Consider the following 27,866-nt stretch of genomic DNA (forward strand, 5'->3'; position numbering starts at 1 on the left):
GACAGGTCCAAGTTGCCCACGAGATCAGACTACCTCATACCTTTTTTCGTCCATGAGATAGCTTAGACGGTACGGTATTACTTGGCCCAGGAAAGATGCAAAAGACGGTGAATAGAGCACGCTACGCACACTGGACATGGGGTCTACGTAGTAAGGAAGAGGTGACATCCCGACGCAGTGCCGTTTGCGTACCCGCGATACCTCATCCACGTAGAGGACGACAACGCGCACGCAATTGACACGATACGCTACACGTTGGTGTGCTGCCAGAATGCCAAAAAGCACGGGCTGCGAGGGTATGCTAATTCCACTTGTCCTTGACGACCTCGGACGGGCGTGGCATGCTTTCGGACAGTTCATGAAAGCGCATGGAAACACGCCAGCCCTTAGCCAGAGCGCACGTAGACCTTGGGCACTGTTGGGCATACGGGGTGGTACGGATGAGCCGTTGTTCACCATGTCATCCTTCGCGTGTGATGCAATGGCCGCTCGGTCGGGCCTGCCGGTGAAGTACTTTGTACAGCTCTAGTTAACGCGCGAGAGGGGCCCGAGCTCGTTACTGGAGTCGGATTTCTTGAACCCGCTGGACGACGACTGCCAGATCTCGTCCCAGATGACGATGTAAATGGCAAAGTTGTCTTGTCGGACGAGGTCAAGGTAGCAGATAGATGGGTGCGTATGAGTATGTGCACCACAGCGATATGAAGGGACCACACCTCTCAGCACCGGCCGCGTGAAGGTGAAGCTGGAATTTCTTGAGCATCGGCAACTTGGCCGGATTCCTCTGTCCTACGCTGTTGTCAGTAGCGGGGAAGTGCTGTGGTGCAGTGCACGCACGTAAAAGCCAGATCTTCCCAGAAGACATCTCTCGAGCGTCGCGTTTAGCGCGCAGCTGCGAAGCGACGGCATTGCTGACGCGCAAGGGGCATGCGGTCGTATGCGCGATCGAACTTCGCAGTAAGGCGCGGACGGTGTCCTGTGTGCTTGGGTGCTCTGGGAGGTGGGGTGGCGAAGGCAGGGAGGGGGGAGATTCACGTCGTGACCGTCGATGCTGAGTGGTACACTGTCTTGCTGGGCACGCGCTGGCTCTCAACGCGCTGAACTGCAGGAACGCTCCCAGTTTCTTCGTAGCTTACACCCACAAGTGTGTGCACGTCGACAGACGTAAAGAATCTTTCTTACTCATTGACCGGCTCATCGTAACGCAAGGGCCACCGTCAAAGGTCGCTTTGTTCCAGCAGGCTGTTTACATCTGTTGCCCAAAACCACCGTCCAAATTGATGGGGTCGATTAAGGGCGGGAGAGACCTTGCAAGGCAAGTTAATTCCGCTTTCCCGCAGTCGCCCAGACCGCGTCGAGCAAACCTTGCTCGGGCGTGCACTTCTTCAGCCTGTCGTAGTCATACCACACAACGACCTCTTCAGCGTGGGCAACGAACGCTCGCTGGTTCAGGGAATATGCCGAGGCACGTAGGTGCAGGTGTGTCGCATCCGCTGCCAATTCAGTCGAGGCGGGCCGATGCGGTTTGTGCGCCACAATGAGCTAGAGACCAGGGCGGACGTGGAATGAGCTCGCTAGATACGACGTGCGTATCACGAGGGAGAAACTAACCGTGTCGGGATGCGTCACGGGCCGCCTAAAGTTGACCTGGATGGACTTGAGGATCAGCGAGACACCCTTGCCCTTGAGCAGCGCCTCTGCAGCAGCCGGACCGCCGAAGCGCTCCCCGAAGGTCGACATCCAGTGGATCCGGGACTGCAGGTGATCACACGGCCTGTGAGTATGCGGTGAGGAGGGTACAGCAGCTCCACGAACCGTCTCGAAGAATCGCACTGCATTCCGGCGTCGAGAAAGGTGTGGAATGAGCAGACCGTACAATCTCCAGGGCCGTGCCCTACATGAGGAGAGACGTACCGTAACGGACATTGTTGACGTGCCTGTAAATGCGCACAAGTGAGCTCCCGGTTCGCCCTGGCCGTCTACCCTACTGCAGCTGCGTCATAAAGTCGTTCATACGCACTGAAAGCTATCGAGGTCGCCCCAGACGATCTTCTGCGTCCAAAGGACGTCAGGGTCAAACCCGCGGTCGACGAGCGCCGCACGAGCCTCGGCCAGAGAGGCTGGCGACGCGTCCCGGGGGAAGGTCCGCCGCACTGAATGCGAGGGCGGGCTGTCCGTGCCTTTATCCACGGTCGCTCGGGAGTCGTGTGGCGCGTCAGCTAGCACCTCATCGGGCGAGGCGGGACCCGTCTCGCCCGGGCGAATGTGGAAGGGCGATGACGGATCCTTGAACGCCTGGAGGAGGGTCTGTGCCTGTAGTTAGCCACCGGTATCACCTTGGAGGTGACACTGACGTTAATGGACGAGGTATGACGGCGCGCTGAGCCGACCTGGCGGCGGAGGAGCGCGGGGGAGGAGCGCAGGAGGGTGTGCGAAGGCATACGTAGGCCCGGAGGGTGGGGGAGGAGGAGGGGAAGGTGCGTAATTACGTGCGCCGGCGCGCGCGCGACCTCCGAGTGCCGGTGCTGCCGCCGGGTGACCAAGTCCGATCATCGTTCCCCTTGTCCCGCTGGCGAACCGAACCGACCATGCTGGCGGACGGGCAGGACGCTGCGTCAGTGGAGACGCCTCCATGCTCGACCCTCGCCGCCGCGCAGCCTAGCAAACGTGGAACAGTGTCGTCGACGTGAGGGTAGTCGACGTCCCGCTGGTGCTTCGCAAGTGACGGGAGAGGACAAGGACAGGACTTCGTCGAGTCCCACTCGCTGGATGCACACACGTAGTCGACTCGCACGTCCCGATCGCGCTCTCTCCACCAAAGCAGGGAACGCTCACGTCCGTTGGGCGGGCAGCGCGCGGATGCCGGCGCGGGAAGCCGGGGTGGGTGCGTCATGGGATCCGCGGGCGGGTGGCTGTGCGCTTCCCGCTCTGCTCTTGCTCTTATGGTCGTCGGCCAGTGGCGTGGTGGCGTGGTGTGGTGGTGCGAGGCCCTGCGCGCGTCCGTCGACGGCCGGCGACCTGCGTCGGCCCTTGTCACGTCACAGCGAAACTTGAACCGGGAGATTACCATTCTGGGCGAAAAGTTGAGAAACGACGTGTGCCATCGCTGTTGAACGCGTTTTTGCGGGATCTGCGTTTCTCGGCCTCGGACTACCCGGGATGTGTACTCTCTCTCTATTCCAGATGATTTGTGGCTTTACTACTCGATTCCTCCACTCTCTGATTTTATGTGCCCTCCTCAACTCACAAAAGCGTGACATCTCGCTTGTACAAATTCTGCAGCAAGTCGTCGTGCTCCGTTCAACCTCGGGCAAGTTGGGGGTGGTAGGGCATGGTTGATACTCACCCTCTACGAGGTTTCAGGTGGCTGTCTGCTCTACCTCCTCCCCCACCGATTTTACTATCACTGTCACTCCCACCTGCCAAGCTTACTCCCTACTAACCGTCTACTACGCTACTGATCTCCCGACTCGTCGAGGCCAACGGATCACTCCCATGTACGTACACCGCCCGCTCGCGCCACGGCCGAGTCTTGGGCCAGTCCCGGGCTTGTTCTCCCGCATCACGGCCTGCTCTTGCGTGATCTCCCGACTTGCGGATTATTCTCCGGTCTCGTTCCTGCATCTCGTACGACCCCGCAGGGTATAAGTACCAGCCTGGTCAATGTGCTCCCCATCCTCCCCCCGAGTATGAGAAACACTACAGCTGCGCTACGAGAAAGACACGAGTAAGTATGAGTGAGTTGCGGGTGAGTTGTGAGTAAGTATGAGTGAGATACGACTGGCTACGGGGGAGATGAGGAGGCAAGGGGGTGAGCTGGATGGGCTGAGATGGATGTGAGCAGATGAGAAGGGTAGTGCTCTTGTCGAGAAGGTCGACGGCTCTTGTTGAGAAGGTCGACATCTCATGTTGAAAAGGTCGAGGGCCCATGCCAAGAAGGTAAAGTTGCTCATGTCGAGAAGATGAGTCGATGGTGTGTGGCGAGTAAAGGATCCGTCGAGACTTGGAGACGGAGCTGAGATCCCGAGTCGAAGACAGGCAAGATCCGGAGCCAGAGACGGAGTTGCAGTGAGCATGAGAAGGCAGAGACAAGTATGAGAAAGCAGAGACAAGCACGAGAAAGCAGAAAGCAAGCATGAGAAAGCAGAATGTGAGCATGAGACGACTGACAGGGAGAGCATGAGACAACGGCGAGCATGAGAGGACGGGAGAAACAAATGATATAGTGCGAGATAGTGAAGTACAACGAGACAGCGGTAAATACACCGAGAAGACAGGAGCAGTGAGTAAGAGCGATGCTATGAAGTACAGACAAAGACAGGAAGTGCAGAAACAATCCTCTCGCTCGCGGGGCATCGATACGTTGCTTCACGACTTGAGGTGGTGCTCGGGGGACTCGGGGGCTCTCGCAGTCTCAGATACGTTGATGGGAACGCTATTAGGCCGCTCGGCGGACGGCGATACGTTGCTTCGACGCTTGGGCAGGTCGTGAGGGAGGGAGGAAGACAGGAGCATATTGTGAAGGCTCTTGACAGCGTTGCTGAAGCTGAAAAGAAGCGTTGAAAGCGTCAAGAGTGCAGTTGAGTAGTCGGGGATGTGAGGAGGCCGAGCGAAGGCGCAGGATGCTGTCGAGCATGTCAGGAAGGACGGAAACGCGCCCGGAAAGACGAGGAGAAAGGGCTTAAGGCCCCGCTCGCCGGGCGATGACGCGTTGCTTTAGGACTTGGCGAGGCACTCACGAGCGCCTGGAACTTCGTCGCCACGTTCTGTCACTTTGTAAGCGTCTTCCCAACATCTACGTGATTGTCCACGCACCGTGATAACCCGCTCCGCGGACGGAAATGCGTTGCTTCGGCACTTGCAGCGCTCGGGCCGTCGTGGTGAGACCTAAGAATGGATCGACGTCTGAGGCGCTTTAGTGGCGTGGAATGCGGCGATGAGGTGTGGCGGGTGGCGGGGAAGCCTCGCCCACAGCGAGCGAGTCTACGCGGAGATGTCAACGGCAGCAACGCATCTAGGAAGTGAGCACGTACCCTATATACCCGCTCGGCGGAAGAAAATCTATTGCTTCAGCGCTTCGAGCGCTCGAGCCGTCTTGACATGCATTTGTGAGTTAGACGGCGTTCCAGGCGTCCTGGTGGCGTGGAATGCGACGATGAGGCGCGAGGTGCAGCGACAAAACCTGGCGCGCAGCGAGCGAGTCTACGTGCAAATGTCAGCAGCGGGAACAAGGTCGGGAAGAGAGCACGTACCGTATTTACTCGCTCGGCGGACGAAATCCATTGCTTCAGCGCTTTGCGCGCGTCGTGGGTCTTCGAACCGTACGTGGCGTGTAGAGAGGAGAGAAGGCCTGACTGGTTGTTAGAATCGAGAGGAAGACATCCAGGACGCGATCTCGTACCGGATTAGCCCGCTCGGCAGACGAATTTCTGTATACTCATCGCCTAGGCCGACTTGTGCGAGAACAGACCATGCTGGGTGATGAAAGACGACGCGCGGCAGAGGAAAGGACGTAGACGATGGCGGGGAAGCTGTCTAACAAATGAGCGGAGTCGGAAACATCGCACGAGGAAGAGCGCACCTTGAACAAGTTGCGTCCGCGCAGGCCCAGAACTCCACGTGCGCGGGTACACCGCCGCCGGGAGGTTGGCAGAATCGAAGGCGCGACGTTCTCCGGGGTCGGAGAACGTGCCCGCGGCGTCTGGAGGCGGCGGCGAAATCGTCCGACGACGGGACGTGAAGGGAGACGGAGAGCAACAACTCGCCAATTCGACGCGGCCGCGGCACGGAGAACGTGCGCCGAGACCGCCCGCAGACCCTGAGGGCTTACCGAATCGAGCACAATAGGCTCCCCGACACCCACCTCTTCGTCGTGCACATCGTCCTCGCGAAGCTGAATATTGATTCTCGGCGGTTTGCTGCAGTCGGAGACTCGAGAACACGATTCCATTTCATCCGAGGGGCCCGCAGACACTCAGACCTCAAATCCTCGTTCTGCCCCCTCCGACGCGCCGCTCTCGAGAACAATAGCCAGGGCGCGTCGGGTGACGGTGGTGATTGTCGGAGACAACAAGCGCCCAGATAGGCGCCCGGCGCCCGCCCCGCTTTCCCGCGCATCGGCAATTGCCGACCGCTCTTCCCCCGCGCGCTCATCTCGTTTCCCATGCATCCACGTAGTCCCCCGCGATGTCAACGACGGCGTCGGATTTCCCTCTGCTATAAGCCCTTATCCTCGAGCTTTACCATCCCCCTCACTTCGGGATCTCTCAGAATCAGTCAAGACATCGTGGGACAGCGCGCAGCAGCCTACGACACCTATCCCCCATTACCAGAATGCCACCGATGGTTCTCACAAGGTTGTCTGGCACTTTGTGCGATGTTCAAGGTGTAGCTTGAGAAGTTGAGGGCGAGACCGAGGCGAGGTCAGGGAATATCGGTACTATGAAGGTCGGGGTGTGCAGATGTATGCCGACCTTCCCCCGGTACGTCGATACGGGATGTACAGACTAATCTCAATGGAATCAATGGAGGATTGCTTTTGAAGGATGTATCCTACAGAGTGCATCTCCGCACCCCGGAAAGAGCTGCATGACATCAAGACGTCGAGCTCGGGAGGTAATTGAGGAACTGAGCATGTGGCGTTGCATTCGGTAAGTCCAAATTCCAATATCCGACGCCAGTACTGACAAAAAGAAGTACATATATACTTGGTAGTAATACTATACTATGAGATATTGAGGCTTCGGACGCAGCCTCGCTCTCCTGCGCTCCCTGTGCACAAGAACCTTGCCAACCCAAGAATCACATCGCCGGTACCGCCACGTCGCCAGCCTCTCAGCCACCCGCGCGCGCCACGGATGAATTCCCCAACATCTTGACGACGTCAAGACCCACGCCGAACGCCATCCGACCTGTGTACATGGCGGAAATCCTGTCCGACCCTTCTCCTCCCCGTTCGTCCCCTCCCGGTTTTCGGCTCATTCACGACCCCAGACGCGGGGATCTGGGCGCCGTCAAACCGCCCGAACTTTGATGCGCGGCGACGGAGGCCGCGCCACGCTCGAGGCCGACTCGCCACTTCACCTTGGCGGGTTGAGCGGCATACACCCATGGCACGGCCCTACCCCACTCGGCGACACGACACGACAAGTCGACAGCGTCGCGGACACGTGCCGCATACTGGGCCTGAATTTTGGGATGTGCTCCACCGGGGGTGGAAGCGCGCCGACGACACGCTGCTTTACGAGCAGCTCAAAGCCTGCCGAATGGAGATAGGACTTGATCTTGCAGAGGTCGACTTTTCCTGCCTGTCCCCCTCCTCCTCGCGGGGTCTCGGCCCTGTCACGCGTCACCCCCAGCCTCGTGTACCCTCCGCGCACCCTCTGCTGCTCTTTTCTAAGAGCGCTGAACGCGTCGTTAGCGACGCAGAACGACTTGAACGCGCAGGGGCACACCGCGCAAGAAAGGGTCTACCGCACCCGAGCCCCGCCCTACGTCGGCCCGGGTCCGGCCTTCCGTCGCCGAAGAGGTACGTCTGGAATATTTTTCGCCGAGATCTGACTGACATTCACGCAGGGATAGGCGGAAGATTGTGCGCGCGCCGGGCGCGCTCATTCCCCCCAATCTTCCGACTTTTGCTCGGTAGGTCTCGGTCGCGGACCGCCGAGGTCTCCTTCCGGTGATGGCGGACTTGGGTCTGGAAGTTTTGCGGAAGCGGGGCGCGGCGTGCTGCCGTCGAGGAGGGTATAAGAGGCGGCGTATTCTGCCGTCTATTCCAGCATCCAGCACCTCCCTCCTATCCCTTCCTCGTCCTCTTTATCCCTTCCTCGTCCTCTCTCAGCACTTCTAACTGTCGCTCTAGTAAGCGTTGTTCTTCCGCTTTGCAGCTCTCGCTTTACTGACTAGTACCCTGAACAGCCCACCGGTTTCCCTGCTTTGCTCGGAATGGTACGTCTTTCATTTCATTCCCTCTTTCTTCAGTTCATTATCCATAAATCTTTCTATATAGTCTACCATCTGGACGAGTAAGTTGACTCCCCTCTACTTCTGTACGACTACTGATTGTCGTGCATTTCTAGCCCTATCGCCATCACGCCACGCCTCGACCCATTTCGAACGTGCACCATCAATCGACACCAAACGCATCTTCGCCATGCTCACTCACCCTCATAACGGTACGTCCCTACTCGCTCCTCACTTGACGACTGAGTCTGACGCGTTGTGCAGTAGCGGGCTCGCTCGTCGTCTCGGGCGCCTTCGGGATCAACGGGAAACCTCCCGGACCGCGAAGGCAGGACTGCATCAGCGGTGAGCGGGTCGTCGATGCCTGTAGCATTGGGACTGACCTTGTCGCTGCAGGAGGTGTAGTCATACAGGCCGGAGGAGAACGCGAGGGCGACGGACTCGACGACCTCCGACCCTATACACCACACCAAGCGACAGGGCAGCGGCAACGAGGAGCTGTCTAGCGCAGCTTGGACGTCGGTCTCACCCGGAGCCCAGCTATCGCGCTCGCAAGGTACGTCGTCGATGCCTTGCCGCCTGCGCTCTCTTATTCACGATTGCTGACGACCTACGTAGACGACGAGCAAGATGTTGTCGACGCCTCAAAATCCATCCCTATTCCTCCCCTTCCCCATCTCCCGGCGCCGTAGCCCGTGGCGTCGCTCCACTGCGAGCAAGAACACGCGACGCCGCGTCTCGAGGGCCGCGCTCGACACGAAAATGACCAGCTCCCTCTATCACCCGACGCTCTCAACGACGCAGGAGTGGCTGTAGCCACGTTGTGCGGTGAGTTCGCGGCCCTCGTCGTCAAGCCTCGTACTTACAGCGTTCAGAGACTGCTTCAACCGTTGGCTCGCACTCATGCCCGACGTACTCTCCGCTCTGCCCCGCTGCCCACGACGACGAGACGGCGTCCTCGTCGTCTGACAAGGCGAGTCGATACCTTCGCTGCCACTCACAGCCGCTGACCGCGGTCTAGATGCGACCGGGCTTTGCACGACGACGAGAAGGGGAACGCGCCTCCGCGCGACCCCCTTCGTCTTCGTCCGCGGACCCCCAAACAACCGCAGGCAGGGTCTCACTCTCGCAGGCGAGACGCTTGACCAGTGAGTTTACCTGCTTTTCCAGGAACACGACCCGGTACCCGCTATGTCAGATGCAAGCTGACCCCTTGATAGGCGAATTTTTGGCACGGCTCCGACCGCCGGAGGCCTGCGTGCGCACCCTCGTCGAACGACGCGACGGGGATATCCCTCGCAATTCATTCCACTTCGTCGCAATCGCCGAGGGGATGCGAAATTATGGTCAATTGGGTTTGTTGTTGACCCCCGCCTGTTGTACCGTAGACGCGGGGACTGACCACTTCACAGATAGCGTTGACGTGGTCGAAACACCGCCGGCTGCATGCGAGAATTTACTCGGCGAGTATGTCGTCGTATTCGCGGGTCTGACCTCATTTCCCCTCGCTGCTGACCCCTTGTTTGGCTCTCGATTGTCGCCACCGGCACGACGGCAGCAGAGGGGCGTCGTAAGCCGACCTTCACGCAATCTGAATGTTAAGCAAGGACCTTGTTTCTCGACCCCCCATGCCGACTTAAAAGGCCGTGAGTACCCTCCTTGTGTTTGAACTACGAAGCATGCTTGCTGAACCCTTTTCAGACGATTTGCTGCAGACCCCGAGCCGCCGGAGGCACGCGGGGGGTCCCTCGGCGAAGGATGCGACGAGGGTGGGGCACCCTCCCCTCCTTCCTTCTTTACCTCGACGTCGGGCCGCTGTGACCCCCATCTTTGGGCCATTTTACGCCGGCCCCGAGCCGCCGGAGGCGCGCGTGGGGTATTCTAGGTGAGTAATGCGACGAGGGTGGAGTACCACCCTCTTCTTCCTTTGGTGCTGACCCTTTCGTCGGGTTCTTGTTAGTGTTTACGAAGCAGTGCATTCCGAGGTGCCGCCCGAGCGTGCTGCACGCTGCATTCCCCGCAATCTGAATGTTAAGCAAGATGGCTCAGAGCGAACCAGACCCCTCGGCCCCTTGCCCTCCAATCATTGGTCGACAAAACGACGGTAAAGCCACGGTACGGAGCCCTCTTGATTTTATATTTACTTAAAAACATGCTGAACCCCTGTTCAGCGATTTTTTGCTAACCCTGAGCCGCCGGAGGCATGCGCAGGGGGTCCCTCGGCGAAGGCTGCGACGAGGGTTGGGCACCCTCCCCTTCCACTACCTCTTAATACGCGCGGGGGGACCTTTGACCCCCATTTTTGAGTCGTCTTTCTAGCCGGCCGCAAGCCGCCTGAGGCACGCAAGTGGGTTCTTAGTTGGAGAATGCGGCGAGGGAGGGGGGCTCTCCTCGTGAGGGCCTTATTTGTGAGTTTGACCCCCCGCCATCCCCCGAGCGCGTACTGAGCATTTTCCAGATAGCCCACAGTGACATGTTGACCGACGCACGCGCGCGCGCGCACACACCCCCCTTGCTAGCGTGCGCGACGAAGGGTAGGGTATTTCTACCCCTTTGATGTCGTGCAGGTCGGAATTTTGACCCGAGTCAGTATGTCTTTGCTACCTTTTTTTCTACTTGACCGCCGCTGATACAGCCACAGCGATGTATCTGACGTCCTCTTCGACGCCATCTAGGCCACTGAGTGGCTGCCGGAAGCACACGCGGGCACCCTCGGTGAGGTTGTCGGCGAAGGTACTAGCGGACCCTCCCCACCCCCTTCTCTTGACCACCCGCTAACCCCCTCATTAGCGGAACGTCGCCAAGCTCGAAACGCTGGAGGCGCACGTGTGTCTCGTCAACAGTCCGTGTACAAGACGCCAGCGACGTCGAGTGCGAGAAGGAGGGTGACGGCGTCTCGAGCGTAGCGGGTGAGCTTGCGTGAGGGGTGAGTGGTCTCTCCTGCGCACCTAGAATCACACACTGACCTCTTGTGAGACGCCGACTTGACGAGTCTGAGCCGCCGGAAAGGCGAGCGCGCGCTCGCTCGTCGAAATACGCGACGAGGGTGGGGGACCCCTCCCCTCCCCTTCGACTGGAGAGACGCCCTGAACCATTGAGATTGGGTTTTTGGCCGTACCGTGAAGTGCTGAAGGTACGCACGAACCACCTCCACGAAGAACGCGCAGAGGGTGAGATGCCCTCCTCATCCTCTCCCCCCCTTCCCCTACCCCCTTCCCCATTGCGTACGAACCTCTGCGTCATGATGCCACGAACCAGGAGGCGCATGCTGATCTCTCGATAGACCATTCTTTCCGCGAAGGCGAACCGTCGGAGATGCGCGCGGGGCACCTTCGGTGAGATATGCGACGGTGGGGGATCTTCCCCTCCACCCTTTTCCCTCATGCCCCAATCTCTCAGAGGATGATTTGATGTCGACCTCAAGTCCCCGGAGCCACGGGCGAGTCCCCTCGACGACGAGCGCGAAGAGGGTGAGTAACCCTCCCTCCCTCCTCCCCCATCCCTTCCTCCCCCTCCTCGCTCATCGAAGATCCCTAGCCCCCTTGACTCTCCCACATTCCCTTCACCCCGCACCCAAAGACGACGACGCGCACCCTCTGCACGCGACTCCAAAGCCTGGGAAACCGGGGAGAGGTGCGCGACGGCAGAGGGGTGGGGGGTGGGGGGAGGGCACTTTCCCTCTTCCTTCGCGCTTGATATCTCGTGGCTGACGAACTCGTAGGTCGGCTGTGAAGGAGAAGGAGTAAAATGACGTACGACGTCGAGACGTGCCCCTCTGCTCTCGGCCGTTGTCGCCGCGGGTGGTGCGCTTGCGAGGGGAGGGATGGAGGGGGGTAGGGAGGGGTGCGAAGGGAGGGTGGGGAAAAACAGGAAAGCTCGCGGGGACGGGGCTTGAGACGCAGGAAGACGACGCGGATGAGTGAGTTGACGATGGGGAGAAGGGAGGGAGGGTCGGAGGCGCCATTGGGTAGGGAGGGAGGAGGGGGGGGGAGAGCGCGCTTCCGCCCGGGCGCGCGACGGCGCCTATCGGCGTTGAGCTCTCCGAGCGGGTTCGAGCGCGAGCGAAGGATTTCGGAGACGGTCGGGAGCTGTACAGGTGCCCTTACCCCCCTCTGCGTGCGCGGCTAACGCTTCTTCAGCCTCCCCTCTTCCCTCCCTCCCTCCCCGCGTCCGTCGAGCGACGAAGGACAGTGCGGCGACGAGGCCACGTCGGTACATCGACTTTCGCGTCGCGGAAGGTCATGAGCGATGTTTCGTGCGGTCGGAGGGGGTATGGGGGGAAGGGAGGGAAAGGGCATGGCTGGTGGGTGCGTGGTCTTGTCACGTTCGCTCACCCTTCGAGCACGTCTGCTCACCGACCCGAGGAACCTCCCCGAGTGAGGGGGCTGTCTGGTGGGGTAAGGGATGGTCTGGGGACAAAGGGGAAGGGTGGAGGACGCTGGGGAAATTGTAGGTAGGACTTCTGTGGTAGATATTCAATGAAAGACCGTTGCCGAGTCCAAAGCGAGGTGTGAGTGCGAGGTGTGAGCACAAGATAACATCGTGAACGGGCCTCTACTTGCGGAGGGAGGGCGAGGGGGTGCGAGGGGAGGGCTTGAGAGCGCGGTGGGAGCGCTCATCCTCGCGACCAAGTTCACGCTCGAGGGGGTGCAAAACTAACTGCATCTTTTTCATTGTCTGTAGGCTACTACACGTTCGCTCTGTTGCTATCCTCGCCGCGCGTCTCCCCACCTCCATGCGCGCTCGTCCCCTCCCTCTCTCCCGCCCCCGCCGTCTACACCCCCCGCGCTCTCATCGCGCCATCGCGTTGAGTGTGTCGACGACGCCGTGGGGGTGTCGCAGCGACAGCAATCGTCGATTCAGTCTGGGAACCGTTGTGAGCGGACCGCAAGGGGCGACGAGGAGCGCACCGCCCGAGACGGACCTCCCACCGACAACTCGACGAGAAAATGGAAGTACCGCGTCGGTGGTCAAGCCCCCCACCACGCCAACTCCCACCCTCAATTTCGCCGCTTTCCCGCAGTCGCCCAGACCGCATCGAGCAAACCTTGCTCGGGCGTGCACTTCTTGAGCCTGTCGTAGTCGTACCACACGACGACTTCCTCGGCGTGGGCGACGAATGCTCGCTTGTTCAGGGAATATGCCGAGGCACGTAGGTGCAAGTGTGTCGCATCCGGCGCCAATTCAGTCGAGGCGGGCCGATGCGGTTTGTGCGCCGCAATGAGCTGGAGACCAGGGCGGACGTGGAATGAGCTCGCTAGATTCGACGTGCATATCACGAGGGAGAAACTAACCGTGTCGGGGTGCGTCACGGGCCGCCTGAAGTTGACCTGAATGGACTTGAGGATCAACGAGACGCCCTTGCCCTTGAGCAGCGCCTCTGCGGCAGACGGGCCGCCGAAGCGCTCCCCGAAGGTCGACATCCAGTGGATCCGGGACTGCAGGTGATCACACGGCCTGTGAGTATGCGGTGAGGAGTACAGTAGCTCCACGAACCGTCTCGAAGAATCGCACTGCATTCCGGCGTCGAGTGCAGGAAGAGAAAGGCGTGGAATAAGCAGACCGTACAATCCCCAGGGCCGTGCCATACACGAGGAGAGACGTACCGTAACGGACATTGTTGACGTGCCTGTAAATGCGCAAAGGTGAGCTCCCGGTTCGCCCTGGCCGTCTACCCTACTGCAGCTGCGTCATAAAGTCGTTCATACGCACTGAAAGCTATCGAGGTCGCCCCAGACGATCTTCTGCGTCCAAAGGACGTCAGGGTCAAACCCGCGGTCGACGAGCGCCGCACGAGCCTCGGCCAGAGAGGCTGGCGACGCGTCCCGGGGAGAGGTCCGCCGCACTGAATGCGAGGGCGGGCTGTCCGTGCCTTTATCCACGGTCGCTCGGGAGTCGTGTGGCGCGTCAGCTGGCTCTTCATCGGGCGAGGCGGGACCCGTCTCGCCCGGGCGAATGTGGAAGGGCGATGACGGATCCTTGAACGCCTGGAGGAGGGTCTGTTCGGCATTGCGCCGGTAATCAGCGACCGGCGGGAGCTATCACCTTGGAGGTGACACTGACGTTAATGGACGAGGTATGACGGCGCGCTGAGCCGACCTGGCGGCGGAGGGGCGCGAGGGAGGAGCGCAGGAGGGTGTGCGAAGGCATACGTAGGCCCGGAGGGTGGGGGAGGAGGAGGGGAAGGTGCGTAATTACGTGCGCCGGCGCGCGCGCGACCTCCGAGTGCCGCCGGGTGACCAAGTCCGATCATCGTCCCCCTTGTCCCGCTGGCGAACCGAACCGACCATGCTGGCGGACGGGCAGGACGCTGCGTCAGTGGAGACGCCTCCATGCTCGACCCTCGCCGCCGCGCAGCCTAGCAAACGTGGAACAGTGTCCTCGACGTGAGGGGAGTCGACGTCCCGCTCATCGGATTGCTGGTGCTTCGACGAGGACAGGACTTCGTCGCGGTGGCAAGGACGTTTCGGCCAACGGCGGTCACAGCGCTTGCGCAAACAGCGTCGATACTGAAGGTTAGAAAGCTTATTTCGTGCTTCCCGTCCTCTCGTCCTACTTCCATCTTAGTCGGCGGATGAGCCCCAGTCGCTGGATGCACGCACCTAGTCGACTCGCACGTCACGATCGCGCTCTCTCCGCCAAAGCAGGGAACACTCGCGTCCGTTGGGCGGGCAGCGCGCGGATGCCGGCGCGGGAGGCCGGGGTGGGTGCGTCATGGGATCCGCGGGCGGGTGGCTGTGCGCTTCCCGCTCTGCTCTTGCTCTTATGGTCGTCGGCCAGTGGCGTGGTGGCGTGGCGTGGTGTGGTGGTGCGAGGCCCTGCGCGCGTCCGTCGACGGCCGGCGACCCGCATCGTCCCTTGTCACGTCACAGCGAAACTTGAACCGGGAGATTACCATTTTGGGCGAAAAGTTGAGAAACGACGTGTGCCATCGCTGTCGAACGCGTTTTTCGAGATTCTTTGTTTTGCGCCTTCGGACTACCCGGGATGTGTACTCCCTCTCTATTCCAGATGATTTGTGGCTTTACTGCTCAATTCCTCCACTCTCTGATTTTATGTGCCCTCCTCAACTCACAAAAGCGTGACATCTCGCTTGTACAAATTCTGCAGCTCGTCGGCGTCCTCCGTTCGACCTCGGGCAAGTTGGGGGTGGTAGGGCATGGTTGTTACTCACCCTCTACAAGGTTTCAGGTGGCTGTCTGCTCTACCTCCTCCCCCACCGATTTTACTATCGCTGTCACTCTCCTCTGCCAAGCTTACTCCCTACTAACCGTCTACTACGCTACTGATCTCCCGACTCGTCGAGGCCAACGGATCACTCCCGTGTACGTACACCGCCCGCTCGAGCCACGGCCGAGTTTTGGGCCAGTCCCGGGCTTGTTCTCCCGCATCACGGCCTGCTCTTGCGTGATCTCCCGACTCGCAAATTCCGTGGTCTCGTTCCTGCATCTCGTACGACCCCGCAGAATATAAGTACCAGCCTGGTCAATGTGCTCCCCATCCTCCCCCCGAGTATGAGAAATACTACAGCTGAGCTACGAGAAAGACAAGAGTGAGCTACGAGTAAGTTGTGAGTAAGTATGAGTGAGATACGACTGGCTATGGGGGAGATGAGGAGGCAAGGGGGTGAGCTGGATGGGCTGAGACGGATGTGAGCGGATGAGAAGGACAGTGCTCTTGTCGAGAAGGTCGACGGCTCTTGCTGAGAAGGTCGAGGGCCCATGTCGAGAAGGTCAAGGGCCCATGTCTAGAAGGCGAAGCACTCATGTTGAGAAGATGAGTTGATGGTGCGTGGCGAGTAAAGGATCCGTCGAGACTTGGAGACGGAGCTGAGATCCCGAGTCGAAGACAGAGGCGAGATCTCGAGTCAGAGACGGAGTTGCAGTGAGCATGAGAAGGCAGAGACAAGTATGAGAAAGCAGAGACAAGCACGAGAAAGCAGAAAGCGAGCACGAGAAAGCAGAAAGCGAGCACGAGAAAGCAGAAAACGAGCATGAGACGACAGTGACCATGAGACGACGGGAGAAACAAATGATATAGCGCGAGATAGCAAAGTACAATGAGACAGCAGTAAATACACCGAGAAGACGGGAGCAGTGAGTAAGAGCGATGCTATGAAGTACAGACAAAGACAGGAAGTGCAGAAACAATCCTCTCGCTCGCGGGGCATTGATACGTTGCTTCACGACTTGAGGCGGTGCTCGGGGGACTCGGGGACTCTCGCAGTCTCAAATACGTTGATGGGACGCTATTAGGCTGCTCGGCGGACGGCGATACGTTGCTTCGACGCTCGGGGAGGTCGTGAGGGAGGGAGGCAGGTAGGAGCGCATTGAGATGGCTCTTGACAGCGCTGCCGAGGTTGCAAAGAAGTGTTGGGAGCGTCATAAGCGCGGTCGAGTGGTCGGGGATGTGGGAAGGCCGCGCAAAGGCGTAGGCTTCTGTCGAGCATGTCTGGAAGGACAGGAATGCGGTCGGAAATACGAGGAAAAAGGGCTTGAAGCGCCGCTCGCCGAACGATCATGCGTTGCTTCGGGACTTGGCGAGGCACACGAGCGCCTGGAACTTCGTCGCCGCGTTCTGTCACTTTGTAAGCGTCTTCCCAACATCTACGAAAACGCCCACGCACCTTAATAACCCGCTCCGCGGACGCAAATGCATTGCTTCGGCGCTTGTAGCACTCGAGCCGTTGTGAACGAAGTGATGTCTGAGGCGTTCTAGTAGCGTGGAATGCGACGATGAGGCGGGGAACGCAACGATGAGGTGTGGCGTGCGGAGGGAAGGCCTGGCCGCAGCGAGCGAGTCTGCGCGGAAAAGTCAGCGGCGGAAACGCGTTTAGGAAGCGAGCACGTACCGTATATACCCGCTCGGCGGAAGAAGATCCATTGCTTCAGCGCTTCGAGCGCTTGAGCCGTCTTGGTGTGCGTTTGTGGAATAAGTGGTGTCCCAGACGTCCTGGTGGCGTGGAATGCGACGATCAGGCGTGAGGTGCAGCGACAAAACCTGGCGCGCAGCGAGCGAGTCTACGTGCAAATGTCAGCAGCGGGAACAAGGTTGGGAAGAGAGCACGTACCGGATTTACTGGCTCGGCGGACGAAAATCTATTGCTTGAGGGCTTTGAGCGCGTCGTGGGTATTCGAACCGTACGTGGCGTGTAGAGAGGAGAGAAGGCCTTAGTGGTTGTTAGAATCGAGAGGCAGATATCCAGGACGCGATCTCGTACCGGATTAGCCCGCTCGGCGAGCGAATTTCTGTATACTCATCGCCTAGGCCGACTTGTGCGCGGAACAGACCATGCTGGGCGTTGAAAGACGACGCGCGGCAGAGGGAAGGACGTAGACGGTGGCGGGGAAGCTGTCCGACGACTGAGCGAAATCGAAAACATCGCACGAGGAAGAGCGCACCTTGAACAAGTTGCCACGGCGGCGTCCGCGCAGGCCCAGAATTCCACGTGCGCGGGAACACCGCCGCCGGGATGTTGGCAGAATCAAAGACGCGACGTTCTCCGGGGTCGGAGAACGTGGCGCGCGGCGTCTGGAGGCGGCGGCGAAATCGTCCGACGGCGGGACGTGAAGGGAGACGGAGAGCAGCAACTCGCCAATTCAACGCGGCCGCGGCACGGAGAACGTGCGCCGAGACCGCCCGCAGACCCTGAAAGCTTACCGAATCGAGCACAATAGGCTCCCCGACACCTACCTCTTCGTCGTGCACATCGTCCTCACGAAGCTGAATATTGATTCTCAGTGGTTTGCTGCAGTCGGAGACTCCAGAACACGATTCCATTTCATCCGAGGGGCCCGCAGACACTCAGACCTCAAATCCTCGTTCTGCCCCCTCCGACGCGCCGCTCTCGAGAACAATAGCCAGGGCCCGTCGGGTGACGGTGGTGATGGTCGGAGACAACAAGCGCCCAGATAGGCGCCCGGCGCCCGCCCCGCTTTCCCGCGCATCGGCAATTGCCGACCGCTCTTCCCCCGCGCGCTCATCTCGTTTCCCATGCATCCACGTAGTCCCCCGCGATGTCAACGACGGCGTCGGATTTTCCTCTGCTATAAGCCCTTATCCTCGAGCTTTACCATCTCCCTCACTTCGGGATCTCTCAGAATCAGTCAAGTCATCGTGGGACAGCGCGCAGCAGCCTACGACACCTATCCCCCATTACCAGAATGCCACCGATGGTTCTCACAAGGTTCTATGGCACTTTGTGCGATGCTCAAGGTGTAGCTTGAGAAGTTGAGGGCGAGACCGAGGCGAGGTCAGGGAATATCGGTACTATGAAGGTCGGGGTGTGCAGATGTATGCCGACCTTCTCCCGGTACGTCGATACGGGATGTACGAACTAAATTCAATGAAATCAGTGGGGAATGCTTTCGAAGGATGTATCCTACAGTACGCGTCTCCGCACTCTGGATAGAGCTGCATGGCATCAGGATGTCTCGGGGGGTAATTGAAGAACTGAGCATGTGGCGTCGCACCCGGTAAGTCCAAATTCCAATGTCCGACGCCAGTACTGACAAAAAGAAGTACATATATACTTGGTAGTAATACTATACTATGAGATATTGGGGCTTCGGACGCAGCCTCGCTCTCCCGCGCTCCCTGTGCACAAGAACCTTTCTTGCCAACCCAAGAATCACATCGCCGGTACCGCCACGTCGCCAGCCTCTCAGCCACCCCCCGCGCGCCACGGATGAATTCCCCAACATCTTGACGACGTCAAGACCCGCGACGAACGCCATCCGACCTGTGTACATGGCGGATATCCTGTCCGACCCTTCTCCTCCCCGTTCGTCCCCTCCCGGTTTTCGGCTCATTCACGACCCCAGACGCGGGGATCTGGGCGCCATCAAACCGCCCGAACTTTTATGCGCGGCGACGGAGGCCGCGCCACGCTCGAGGCCGACTCGCCACTTCACCTTGGCGGGTTGAGCGGCATACACCCATGGCACGGCCCTACCCCACTCGGCGACACGACACGACAAGTAGACAGCGTCGCGGACACGTGCCGCATACTGGGCCTGAATTTTGGGATGTGCTTCACCGGGTTTGGAAGCGCGCCGACGACACGCTGCTTTACGAGCAGCTCAAAGCCTGCCGAATGGAGATAGGACTTGATCTTGCAGAGGTCGACTTTTCCTGCCTGTCCCCCTCCTCCTCGCGGGGTCTCAGCCCTGTCACGCGTCACCCCCAGCCTCGTGTACCCTCCGCGCACCCTCTGCTGCTCTTTTCTGAGCGCTGAACGCGTCGTTAGCGACTTGAACGACTTGAACGCGCAGGGGCACACCGCGCAAGAAAGGGTCTACCGCACCCGAGCCCCGCCCTACGTCGGCCCGGGTCCGGCCTTCCGTCGCCGAAGAGGTACGTCTGGAATATTTTTCGCCGAGATCTGACTGACATTCACGCAGGGATAGGCGGAAAAGAGTGCGCGCGCCGGGCGCGCTCATTCCCCCCAATCTTCCGACTTTTGCTCGGTAGGTCTCGGTCGCGGACCGCCGAGGTCTCCTTCCGGTGATGGCGGACTTGGGTCTGGAAGTTTTGCGGAAGCGGGGCGCGGCGTGCTGCCGTCGAGGAGGGTATAAGAGGCGGCGTGTTCTGCCGTCTATTCCAGCATCCAGCACCTCCCTCCTATCTCTCCCTCCTCCTCTTCTGACACTTCTGACTGTCGATCTAGTCGTCCCCTTCGTAAGCATTGTTCCTCCACTTTGCAGCTCTCACTTTACTGACTATTATATTCATAGCCCGCCGTTTTGCCCGCTTTGTTTCGAATGGTACGTCTCTCATTTCATTCACTCTTTCTTCAGTCCACTGTTTCTTGACTTTTCTATACAGTCTACTATCTGAACGAGCACGTTGACTCCCCATTCCGTACGACTACTGATTGTCGTGCATTCCTAGCCCTATCGTCATCACGCCACGCCTCGACCCATTTCGAACGCGCACCATCAATCGACACCAAACGCGTCTTAACCATGCTCAATCATCCTCATAACGGTACGCCCTTACTCGCTCCTCACTCGATGACCGAGTCTGACGCGTTGTGCAGCAGCGGGCTCGCTCCGCGTCTCGGGCGCTCTCGGGATTTACGGGGGTCGACGTCCCTGCCGGATCGCGAAGGTAGGACTGCGTCAGCGGTGAGGGGTCGTCGACGCCTGAGCATTGGGACTGTCCTTGTTGTTGCAGGAGGTGTAGTCATACAGGCCGGAGGAGAGCGCGAGGGCGATGGACTCGACGACCTCCGGCCTTCTACACCAGAGCCAGCGACGACAGCGGCAATGGCGAGCTGTCTAGCGCAGCCTCGACGTCGGTCTTACCCGGCGCTTAGCTTTCGCGCTCGCAAGGTCCGTCGTCGGTGCCTTCTCTCATGTTCACGACTGCTGATGACCTTCGTAGATGACGAGCCAGATGTTGTCGACGCCTCAAAATTCATTCCTACTACCACCCTCCACCATCTTCCGGCGCCGTAGCCCGCGGTGTCGCTGCACTGCGAGCGAGAACACGCGCCGCCGCGTCTCGTGGGCCGCGCTCAATGCGAGAGCGACCGACTCCCTCACTTACCCAACGCTCTCAACGACGCAGGAGTACCCTTAGCCACGCTGTACGGTGAGTTCGCGGCCCTCGTCGTCATGGCACGTGCTAACAGCGTCCACAGACTGCTTACAACACCGGCTCACGCTCATCTCCCCGCTTTCCCCCGCCGCCCAAGACGACGAGACGGCGTCCTCGTCGTCCCACAAAGCGAGTCGATACCTTTACCATCGCCTACAGCCGCTGACCACGGTCTAGACTCGACCAGGCTTTGCACAACGACGAGAAGGGGTACGCGACCCCCTCGTCCTCGTCCGTGGACCCCCCAAGTAACCGGAGGCAAGGTCTCGCTATCGCAGGCGAGACGCTTGACCAGTGAGCTTACCTTCTTTTTCAAGATTACGACCCGGTACCCGCTATATCAGATGCAAGCTGACCCCTTGATAGGCAAATTTTTGGTGTGGCTCCGACCGCTGGAGCCCTGCGTACGCACCCTCGTCGGACGACGCGACGGGGATACCCCTTGCAAATCATTCCACTGAGTCGCAATCGCCGTGAGAGAGCGAAATATGGTCGATTGGGTTCGTTGTTGACCCCTGCCTGTTGTACCGTACACGCGGGGGCTGACCACTTCATAGATAGTATCGACATCGTCGAAACACTCGGCGAATTTGGGGGTTTAATTTCATGTTCCCTCACTGCTGACCCCTTGATCGAATCTCGAATGCAGCCACCGGCACGACGGCAGCAGAGGGGCGTCGTAAGCCAACCTTCACGCAATCTGAATGTTAAGCAAGGTCCTTATTTCTCGACCCCCATGCCGACTGAAAAGGCCGTGAGTACCCTCCTTGTGTTTGAACTACGAAGCGTGCTTACTGACCCCTTTTCAGACGATTTTCTGCAGACCCCGAGCCGCCGGAGGCACGCGCGGGGTCCCTCGGCGAAGGATGCGACGAGGGTGGGGCACCCTCCCCTTCCTCCTTCTCTACCCCGACGTCGGGCCGCTATGGCCCCCACCTTTGGGGCATTTTACGCCGACCCCGAGCCGCCGGAGGCGTGCGTGGGGTATTCTAGGTGAGTAATGCGGCGAGGGTGGGGTACCACCCTCTTCTTTCCTTCGATGCTGACCCTTTCGTCTGGTTTTCGTAAGTCTGAGGCGACGACCGAGCGTGCTATACGCCGCATTCCCGCAATCCGGATGTTAAGCAAGATGTCTCAGAGCAAAACCAGACCCCTCAACCCTCCGCTCTCGTCGATAAAACGACGGTAAAACCCTGGTACGTGCCGCTATTTATTTGGACTTTGCTTGAAAACATGCTGAACCCTTGTCAGGCGAGTTTCTGCTGACCCCGAGCCGCCGGAGGCATGCGGAGGGTCTCTCGGCGAAGGCTGCGACGAGGGTTGGGCACCCTCCGCTGCCTCTCGATAAGCGCGCCGGGGAACCTTTGACCCCCGTTTTTGCACCGCCTTTCTCGCTGGCCGCAAGCCGCCGAAGGTGCGCGAGGGGTTTTCTAGATGCGGCGAGGGAGGGCTACTCTCCCTCGAGAAGTACGTCCCTTCTATCACGGTCGCTTGGCTGTGGCTAATAATGTCATCTAGGTCTACGTATGCCCTTCTTAAGCGCCATTTCGGCTACTGGGAAGCCGCCGGAGGCGTGCGCGGGGCTTCAAGAGGAGAAATGCGGCGAGGGAGGGGTATCCTCCCTCGCAAAGGCCTTGTTATGTGAGTTTGACCTTCCTACCTATTCCCGTCATCCCCCCAGCGCGTACTGATCCCTTGACCGATTATCCGTCGTGAATTAGTGACCGAGGTAGGTGCGCGAACTTGCCGCGCTAGGCTGCGCGACGAGGGGCAGGGGTATCGCTACCCCCTCCACTTCCTTTGAGGTCGTGCAGGTCGATATTTCGACCCGAGTCGGTATGTCTTTGCTACCTTTTTTCTACTTGACCGCCACTGATACAGCCACAGAGATGCATCTGACGTCCTCTTCGACGCCACCTAGGCCGCTGAGTGACCGCCGGAAGCACGCGGGGCCTCGGTAAGGTTGTCGGCGAGGGTGGGGTACCCTCCCCACCCCCTTCTCTTGACCACCCGCTGACCCCTTCATCAGCGGAACGTCGCCAAGCTTGAAGCGCTGAAGGCGCGCGTGTGATTTGTCAACAGTCCGTGTACAAGACGCCGGCGACGTTGAGTGCGAGAAGGAGGGTGACGGCGTCTCGAGCGTAGCGGGTGAGCTTGCGTGAGGGGTGAGTGGTCTCTCCTGCGCACCTAGAATCACACACTGACCTCTTGCGAGACGATGACTCGACGAGTCTGAGCCGCCGGAATGGCGAGCGCGTGCTCGCTCGTCGAAATACGCGACGAGGGTGGGGGACTCCGACCTCCACCCCCCTCCCCTTCGACTGGAGAGACGCCCTGACCCATTGAGATTGGGTTTTTGGCCGTACCGTGAAGTGCTGAAGGTACGCAGGAACTACCTCCACGAAGAACGCGAAGAGGGTGAGATGCCCTCCTCATCCCCTCCCCCCTTCATCCCTCCCCTCTCCTCCCTTCATCCCTCCCCCCTCCCCCGCTGCGTACATCCCTGCGCGTCGTAATGCCGTGAAACAAGAGGCGCATGCTGACCTCTCTATAGACAATTCTTTTCGCGAGTGCGAGCCGTCGGAGACACGCGCGGGGTTCCCTCGGCGAAGGATGCGACGGGGGTGGGGGATCTTCCCCTCCACCCTTTTCCCTCATGCCCCAATCTCTCAGAGGCCGGATTTATATCGACCTCAAACTTCCTGAAGCACGGGCGAGCCCCCTCGACGACGAGCACGAAGAGGGTGAGTAACCGTCCCTCCCTCCTCCCTCCTCCCTTCCTCCCCCTCCTCGCTCATATAAAATCCCTACCCCCCTCGACTCTCCCACATTCCCTTCACCCCGCACCCAACGACGACGACGCGCACCCTCTGCACGCGATTTTCAAGCCTGGGAAACCGGGGAGAGGTGCGCGACGGCAGCGAGGTAGGGGTGCGGGGGGAGGGCACTTCCCCCCTTCCTTCGCGCTTGATGTTTTGTGGCTGACGGGCTTGTAGGTCGGCCGTGAAGGAGAAGGACACCGAGGTACGACGTCGAGACGCGCCCCTTCGATCTCGGCCGTTGTCGCCGCGGGTGGTGCGCTTGCGAGGGGGGGGGATGGAGGGGGGTAGGGAGGGGTGCGAAGGGAGGGTGGGGAAAAACAGGAAAGCTCGCGGGGACGGGGCTTGAGACGCAGGGAGACGACGCGGATGAGTGAGTTGACGATGGGGAGCAGGGAGGGAGGGTCGGAGGCGCCGTTGGGTAGGGAGGGAGGAGGGAGGGGGAGAGCGCGCTTCCGCCCGGGCGCGCGACGGCGCCTATCGGCGTTGAGCTCTCCGAGCGGGTTCGAGCGCGAGCGAAGGATTTCGGAGACGGTCGGGAGCTGTACAGGTGCCCTTATCCCCCTCTGCGTGCGCGGCTAACGCTTCTTCAACCTCCCCTCTTCCCTCCCTCCCTCCCCGCGTCCGTCGAGCGACGAAGGACAGTGCGGCGACGAGGCCACGTCGGTATATCGACTTTCGCGTCGCGGAAGGTCATGAGCGATGTTTCGTGCGGTCGGAGGGGGTATGGGGGGAAGGGAGGGAAAGGGCATGGCTGGTGGGTGCGTGGTCTTGTCACGTTCGCTCACCCTTCGAGCACGTCTGCTCACCGACCCGAGGAACCTCCCCGAGTGAGGGGGCTGTCTGGTGGGGTAAGGGATGGTCTGGGGACAAAGGGGAAGGGTGGAGGACGCTGGGGAAATTGTAGGTAGGACTTCTGTGGTAGATATTCAATGAAAGACCGTTGCCGAGTCCAAAGCGAGGTGTGAGTGCGAGGTGTGAGCACAAGATAACATCGTGAACGGGCCTCTACTTGCGGAGGGAGGGCGAGGGGGTGCGAGGGGAGGGCTTGAGAGCGCGGCGGGAGCGCTCATCCTCGCGACCAAGTTCACGCTCGAGGGGGTGCAAAACTGCGTCTTCTATTGTCTATACGCTACACATTCGCTCTGTTGCTATCCTCGCCGCGCGTCTCCCCACCTCCGTGCGTGCTCGTCCCCTCCCTCTCCACCGCCCTCCCCGTCTACACCCTCCACACTCTCATCGCGCAATCGCGTTGAATGTGTAGACGACGCCGTGGGGGTGTCGCAGCGACAGCAATCGTCGATTTGGTCTGGGAACCGTCGTGAGCGGACCGCAAGGGACGATGAGGAGCGCACCGCCCGAGACGGACCTCCCACCGACAACTCGACGAGAAAATGGAAGTACCGCGTCGGTGGTCAAGCCCCCACTCCAAAACCCTCAATTTCGCCGCTTTCCCGCAGTCGCCCAGACCGCATTGAGCAAACCTTGCTCGGGCGTGCACTTCTTCAGCCTGTCGTAGTCGTACCACACGACAACTTCCTCGGCGTGGGCAACGAACGCTCGCTGGTTCAGGGAATATGCCGAGGCACGTAGGTGCAGGTGTGTCGCATCCGCTGCCAATTCAGTCGAGGCGGGCCGATGCGGTTTGTGCGCCACAATGAGCTAGAGACCAGGGCGGACGTGCAATGAGCTCGCTAGATACGACGTGCATATCACGAGGGAGACACTAACCGTGTCGGGATGCGTCACGGGCCGCCTGAAGTTGACCTGGATGGACTTGAGGATCAACGAGACGCCCTTGCCCTTGAGCAGCGCCTCTGCGGCAGACGGGCCGCCGAAGCGCTCTCCGAAGGTCGACATCCAGTGGATCCGGGACTGCAGGTGATCACACGGCCTGTGAGTATGCGGTGACGAGGGTACAGCAACTCCACGAACCGTCTCGAAGAATCGCACTGCATTCCGGCGTCGAGTGCAGGAAGAGACAGGCGTGGAATAAGCAGGCCGTACAATCTCCCGGGCCGTGCCCTACACGAGGAGAGACGTACCGTAACGGACATTGTTGACGTGCCTGTAAATGCGCAAAGGTGAGCTCCCGGCTCGCCCTGGCCGTCTACCCTACTGCAGCTGCGTCATAAAGTCGTTCATACGCACTGAAAGCTATCGAGGTCGCCCCAGACGATCTTCTGCGTCCAAAGGACGTCAGGGTCAAACCCGCGGTCGACGAGCGCCGCACGAGCCTCGGCCAGAGAGGCTGGCGACGCGTCCCGGGGAGAGGTCCGCCGCACTGAATGCGAGGGCGGGCTGTCCGTGCCTTTATCCACGGTCGCTCGGGAGTCGTGTGGCGCGTCAGCTGGCTCTTCATCGGGCGAGGCGGGACCCGTCTCGCCCGGGCGAATGTGGAAGGGCGATGACGGATCCTTGAACGCCTGGAGGAGGGTCTGTTCGGCATTGCGCCGGTAATCAGCGACCGGCGGGAGCTATCACCTTGGAGGTGACACTGACGTTAATGGACGAGGTATGACGGCGCGCTGAGCCGACCTGGCGGCGGAGGGGCGCGAGGGAGGAGCGCAGGAGGGTGTGCGAAGGCATACGTAGGCCCGGAGGGTGGGGGAGGAGGAGGGGAAGGTGCGTAATTACGTGCGCCGGCGCGCGCGCGACCTCCGAGTGCCGCCGGGTGACCAAGTCCGATCATCGTCCCCCTTGTCCCGCTGGCGAACCGAACCGACCATGCTGGCGGACGGGCAGGACGCTGCGTCAGTGGAGACGCCTCCATGCTCGACCCTCGCCGCCGCGCAGCCTAGCAAACGTGGAACAGTGTCCTCGACGTGAGGGGAGTCGACGTCCCGCTCATCGGATTGCTGGTGCTTCGACGAGGACAGGACTTCGTCGCGGTGGCAAGGACGTTTCGGCCAACGGCGGTCACAGCGCTTGCGCAAACAGCGTCGATACTGAAGGTTAGAAAGCTTATTTCGTGCTTCCCGTCCTCTCGTCCTACTTCCATCTTAGTCGGCGGATGAGCCCCAGTCGCTGGATGCACGCACCTAGTCGACTCGCACGTCACGATCGCGCTCTCTCCGCCAAAGCAGGGAACACTCGCGTCCGTTGGGCGGGCAGCGCGCGGATGCCGGCGCGGGAGGCCGGGGTGGGTGCGTCATGGGATCCGCGGGCGGGTGGCTGTGCGCTTCCCGCTCTGCTCTTGCTCTTATGGTCGTCGGCCAGTGGCGTGGTGGCGTGGCGTGGTGTGGTGGTGCGAGGCCCTGCGCGCGTCCGTCGACGGCCGGCGACCCGCATCGTCCCTTGTCACGTCACAGCGAAACTTGAACCGGGAGATTACCATTTTGGGCGAAAAGTTGAGAAACGACGTGTGCCATCGCTGTCGAACGCGTTTTTCGAGATTCTTTGTTTTGCGCCTTCGGACTACCCGGGATGTGTACTCCCTCTCTATTCCAGATGATTTGTGGCTTTACTGCTCAATTCCTCCACTCTCTGATTTTATGTGCCCTCCTCAACTCACAAAAGCGTGACATCTCGCTTGTACAAATTCTGCAGCTCGTCGGCGTCCTCCGTTCGACCTCGGGCAAGTTGGGGGTGGTAGGGCATGGTTGTTACTCACCCTCTACAAGGTTTCAGGTGGCTGTCTGCTCTACCTCCTCCCCCACCGATTTTACTATCGCTGTCACTCTCCTCTGCCAAGCTTACTCCCTACTAACCGTCTACTACGCTACTGATCTCCCGACTCGTCGAGGCCAACGGATCACTCCCGTGTACGTACACCGCCCGCTCGAGCCACGGCCGAGTTTTGGGCCAGTCCCGGGCTTGTTCTCCCGCATCACGGCCTGCTCTTGCGTGATCTCCCGACTCGCAAATTCCGTGGTCTCGTTCCTGCATCTCGTACGACCCCGCAGAATATAAGTACCAGCCTGGTCAATGTGCTCCCCATCCTCCCCCCGAGTATGAGAAATACTACAGCTGAGCTACGAGAAAGACAAGAGTGAGCTACGAGTAAGTTGTGAGTAAGTATGAGTGAGATACGACTGGCTATGGGGGAGATGAGGAGGCAAGGGGGTGAGCTGGATGGGCTGAGACGGATGTGAGCGGATGAGAAGGACAGTGCTCTTGTCGAGAAGGTCGACGGCTCTTGCTGAGAAGGTCGAGGGCCCATGTCGAGAAGGTCAAGGGCCCATGTCTAGAAGGCGAAGCACTCATGTTGAGAAGATGAGTTGATGGTGCGTGGCGAGTAAAGGATCCGTCGAGACTTGGAGACGGAGCTGAGATCCCGAGTCGAAGACAGAGGCGAGATCTCGAGTCAGAGACGGAGTTGCAGTGAGCATGAGAAGGCAGAGACAAGTATGAGAAAGCAGAGACAAGCACGAGAAAGCAGAAAGCGAGCACGAGAAAGCAGAAAGCGAGCACGAGAAAGCAGAAAACGAGCATGAGACGACAGTGACCATGAGACGACGGGAGAAACAAATGATATAGCGC

General features: G+C 59.9%; 16 protein-coding genes across 16 annotated transcripts; 7 read left to right on the top strand and 9 right to left on the bottom strand.

Moving 5' to 3' along the window:
• Positions 1-246: 246 nt before the first annotated feature.
• On the bottom strand, positions 247-915 carry SCHCODRAFT_02619978 (uncharacterized protein; the record flags this gene model as incomplete). The annotated part of the gene is made up of 3 exons (XM_050344964.1): positions 838-915; positions 717-789; positions 247-638 (listed from the first exon to the last, which is right to left on the bottom strand). Coding segments are annotated over exons 1-3 (254 nt in total), but the record flags the coding sequence as incomplete, so codon positions are not given.
• Positions 916-1,320: 405 nt separating this feature from the next.
• SCHCODRAFT_02495881 (uncharacterized protein) lies at positions 1,321-2,441 on the bottom strand (the record flags this gene model as incomplete). The annotated part of the gene is made up of 6 exons (XM_003033451.2): positions 1,321-1,542; positions 1,612-1,755; positions 1,816-1,832; positions 1,915-1,937; positions 2,021-2,307; positions 2,355-2,441. 6 exons carry the CDS (start codon positions 2,439-2,441, stop codon positions 1,321-1,323), a joined length of 780 nt encoding a protein of 259 aa, XP_003033497.1.
• A 335-nt stretch (positions 2,442-2,776) lies between these two features.
• Positions 2,777-3,214, top strand: SCHCODRAFT_02619984 (uncharacterized protein). Its single transcript, XM_050344965.1, has one exon. The coding sequence runs from the start codon at positions 2,892-2,894 to the stop codon at positions 3,111-3,113; it is 222 nt and encodes a 73-aa protein (XP_050201297.1). The 5' UTR covers positions 2,777-2,891; the 3' UTR covers positions 3,114-3,214.
• A 1,731-nt stretch (positions 3,215-4,945) lies between these two features.
• Positions 4,946-5,950, bottom strand: SCHCODRAFT_02536981 (uncharacterized protein; the record flags this gene model as incomplete). The annotated part of the gene is made up of 5 exons (XM_003033452.3): positions 4,946-4,983; positions 5,034-5,202; positions 5,253-5,350; positions 5,402-5,535; positions 5,582-5,950. The coding sequence occupies 4 exons, from the start codon at positions 5,948-5,950 to the stop codon at positions 5,114-5,116; spliced, it is 690 nt and encodes a 229-aa protein (XP_003033498.1). The 3' UTR covers positions 4,946-4,983; positions 5,034-5,113.
• A 463-nt stretch (positions 5,951-6,413) lies between these two features.
• Positions 6,414-6,762, bottom strand: SCHCODRAFT_02619989 (uncharacterized protein). The gene is made up of 2 exons (XM_050344966.1): positions 6,697-6,762; positions 6,414-6,650 (listed from the first exon to the last, which is right to left on the bottom strand). Exons 1-2 carry the CDS (start codon positions 6,699-6,701, stop codon positions 6,440-6,442), a joined length of 216 nt encoding a protein of 71 aa, XP_050201298.1. The 5' UTR covers positions 6,702-6,762; the 3' UTR covers positions 6,414-6,439.
• A 157-nt stretch (positions 6,763-6,919) lies between these two features.
• SCHCODRAFT_01088652 (uncharacterized protein) lies at positions 6,920-8,468 on the top strand (the record flags this gene model as incomplete). Its single annotated transcript, XM_003032884.2, has 9 exons — positions 6,920-6,953; positions 6,994-7,528; positions 7,576-7,641; positions 7,779-7,860; positions 7,918-7,947; positions 8,009-8,024; positions 8,079-8,174; positions 8,227-8,307; positions 8,359-8,468. The coding sequence occupies 9 exons, from the start codon at positions 6,920-6,922 to the stop codon at positions 8,466-8,468; spliced, it is 1,050 nt and encodes a 349-aa protein (XP_003032930.1).
• A 515-nt stretch (positions 8,469-8,983) lies between these two features.
• Positions 8,984-10,070, top strand: SCHCODRAFT_01349547 (uncharacterized protein; the record flags this gene model as incomplete). The annotated part of the gene is made up of 5 exons (XM_003032885.2): positions 8,984-9,110; positions 9,183-9,317; positions 9,375-9,608; positions 9,664-9,847; positions 9,923-10,070. The coding sequence occupies 5 exons, from the start codon at positions 8,984-8,986 to the stop codon at positions 10,068-10,070; spliced, it is 828 nt and encodes a 275-aa protein (XP_003032931.1).
• A 1,175-nt stretch (positions 10,071-11,245) lies between these two features.
• On the bottom strand, positions 11,246-12,250 carry SCHCODRAFT_02619994 (uncharacterized protein). The gene is made up of 3 exons (XM_050344967.1): positions 11,500-12,250; positions 11,362-11,432; positions 11,246-11,297 (listed from the first exon to the last, which is right to left on the bottom strand). Exon 1 carries the CDS (start codon positions 11,924-11,926, stop codon positions 11,525-11,527), a length of 402 nt encoding a protein of 133 aa, XP_050201299.1. The 5' UTR covers positions 11,927-12,250; the 3' UTR covers positions 11,246-11,297; positions 11,362-11,432; positions 11,500-11,524.
• A 500-nt stretch (positions 12,251-12,750) lies between these two features.
• Positions 12,751-13,607, bottom strand: SCHCODRAFT_02619995 (uncharacterized protein). The gene is given in 4 exon segments (XM_050344968.1): positions 12,751-13,187; positions 13,257-13,400; positions 13,459-13,493; positions 13,505-13,607. The coding sequence occupies 2 exon segments, from the start codon at positions 13,383-13,385 to the stop codon at positions 12,963-12,965; spliced, it is 354 nt and encodes a 117-aa protein (XP_050201300.1). The 5' UTR covers positions 13,386-13,400; positions 13,459-13,493; positions 13,505-13,607; the 3' UTR covers positions 12,751-12,962.
• SCHCODRAFT_02619996 (uncharacterized protein) lies at positions 13,510-14,184 on the bottom strand (the record flags this gene model as incomplete). Its single annotated transcript, XM_050344969.1, has 3 exons — positions 13,510-13,591; positions 13,675-13,961; positions 14,026-14,184. Coding segments are annotated over 3 exons (486 nt in total), but the record flags the coding sequence as incomplete, so codon positions are not given.
• A 4-nt stretch (positions 14,185-14,188) lies between these two features.
• SCHCODRAFT_02620000 (uncharacterized protein) lies at positions 14,189-15,025 on the top strand. The gene is made up of 2 exons (XM_050344970.1): positions 14,189-14,414; positions 14,542-15,025. The coding sequence occupies exon 2, from the start codon at positions 14,677-14,679 to the stop codon at positions 14,842-14,844; it is 168 nt and encodes a 55-aa protein (XP_050201302.1). The 5' UTR covers positions 14,189-14,414; positions 14,542-14,676; the 3' UTR covers positions 14,845-15,025.
• A 1,049-nt stretch (positions 15,026-16,074) lies between these two features.
• On the bottom strand, positions 16,075-17,742 carry SCHCODRAFT_02573534 (uncharacterized protein; the record flags this gene model as incomplete). The annotated part of the gene is made up of 7 exons (XM_003033454.2): positions 16,075-16,413; positions 16,589-16,763; positions 16,814-16,982; positions 17,033-17,060; positions 17,107-17,131; positions 17,183-17,324; positions 17,364-17,742. 7 exons carry the CDS (start codon positions 17,740-17,742, stop codon positions 16,075-16,077), a joined length of 1,257 nt encoding a protein of 418 aa, XP_003033500.1.
• A 988-nt stretch (positions 17,743-18,730) lies between these two features.
• SCHCODRAFT_02620007 (uncharacterized protein) lies at positions 18,731-19,139 on the top strand. The gene has a single exon (XM_050344971.1). It carries the CDS (start codon positions 18,825-18,827, stop codon positions 19,065-19,067), a length of 243 nt encoding a protein of 80 aa, XP_050201303.1. The 5' UTR covers positions 18,731-18,824; the 3' UTR covers positions 19,068-19,139.
• On the top strand, positions 19,058-23,317 carry SCHCODRAFT_02665961 (uncharacterized protein; the record flags this gene model as incomplete). Its single annotated transcript, XM_050346562.1, has 17 exons — positions 19,058-19,156; positions 19,211-19,317; positions 19,365-19,430; positions 19,631-19,632; positions 19,789-19,950; positions 20,609-20,675; positions 20,743-20,859; positions 20,932-21,065; positions 21,123-21,319; positions 21,375-21,558; positions 21,817-22,032; positions 22,084-22,206; positions 22,287-22,298; positions 22,321-22,401; positions 22,453-22,522; positions 22,955-23,060; positions 23,120-23,317. 17 exons carry the CDS (start codon positions 19,058-19,060, stop codon positions 23,315-23,317), a joined length of 1,941 nt encoding a protein of 646 aa, XP_050201304.1.
• A 1,504-nt stretch (positions 23,318-24,821) lies between these two features.
• Positions 24,822-25,973, bottom strand: SCHCODRAFT_02495163 (uncharacterized protein; the record flags this gene model as incomplete). The annotated part of the gene is made up of 6 exons (XM_003033455.2): positions 24,822-25,046; positions 25,116-25,259; positions 25,320-25,336; positions 25,430-25,452; positions 25,536-25,822; positions 25,887-25,973. The coding sequence occupies 6 exons, from the start codon at positions 25,971-25,973 to the stop codon at positions 24,822-24,824; spliced, it is 783 nt and encodes a 260-aa protein (XP_003033501.2).
• Positions 25,974-26,049: 76 nt separating this feature from the next.
• Positions 26,050-26,886, top strand: SCHCODRAFT_02620018 (uncharacterized protein). Its single transcript, XM_050344972.1, has 2 exons — positions 26,050-26,275; positions 26,403-26,886. The coding sequence occupies exon 2, from the start codon at positions 26,538-26,540 to the stop codon at positions 26,703-26,705; it is 168 nt and encodes a 55-aa protein (XP_050201305.1). The 5' UTR covers positions 26,050-26,275; positions 26,403-26,537; the 3' UTR covers positions 26,706-26,886.
• Positions 26,887-27,866: the final 980 nt, after the last annotated feature.

This window comes from Schizophyllum commune (genome assembly GCF_000143185.2).
Source record: "Schizophyllum commune H4-8 unplaced genomic scaffold SCHCOscaffold_4, whole genome shotgun sequence".
NCBI classification, from domain to species: Eukaryota; Fungi; Basidiomycota; class Agaricomycetes; order Agaricales; family Schizophyllaceae; genus Schizophyllum; species Schizophyllum commune.

What these genes read in the sequence shown, in the direction of transcription:
- SCHCODRAFT_02620007 (XM_050344971.1), top strand. Translation starts at nt 18,825, where the DNA reads ATGCGCGGCGACGGAGGCCGCGCCACGCTCGAGGCCGACTCGCCACTT.
- SCHCODRAFT_02619984 (XM_050344965.1), top strand. Translation starts at nt 2,892, where the DNA reads ATGGGATCCGCGGGCGGGTGGCTGTGCGCTTCCCGCTCTGCTCTTGCT.
- SCHCODRAFT_02619995 (XM_050344968.1), bottom strand. Translation starts at nt 13,385, where the DNA reads ATGTCGACCTTCGGGGAGCGCTTCGGCGGCCCGTCTGCCGCAGAGGCG. An exon ending in CCGTGACGCACCCCGACACG is followed by an intron (nt 13,188 to 13,256) that starts GTTAGTTTCTCC and finishes CCTGGTCTCCAG; the next exon opens with CTCATTGCGGCGCACAAACC.
- SCHCODRAFT_02620018 (XM_050344972.1), top strand. Translation starts at nt 26,538, where the DNA reads ATGGGATCCGCGGGCGGGTGGCTGTGCGCTTCCCGCTCTGCTCTTGCT.
- SCHCODRAFT_02619994 (XM_050344967.1), bottom strand. Translation starts at nt 11,926, where the DNA reads ATGGCGCCTCCGACCCTCCCTCCCTTCTCCCCATCGTCAACTCACTCA.
- SCHCODRAFT_02620000 (XM_050344970.1), top strand. Translation starts at nt 14,677, where the DNA reads ATGGGATCCGCGGGCGGGTGGCTGTGCGCTTCCCGCTCTGCTCTTGCT.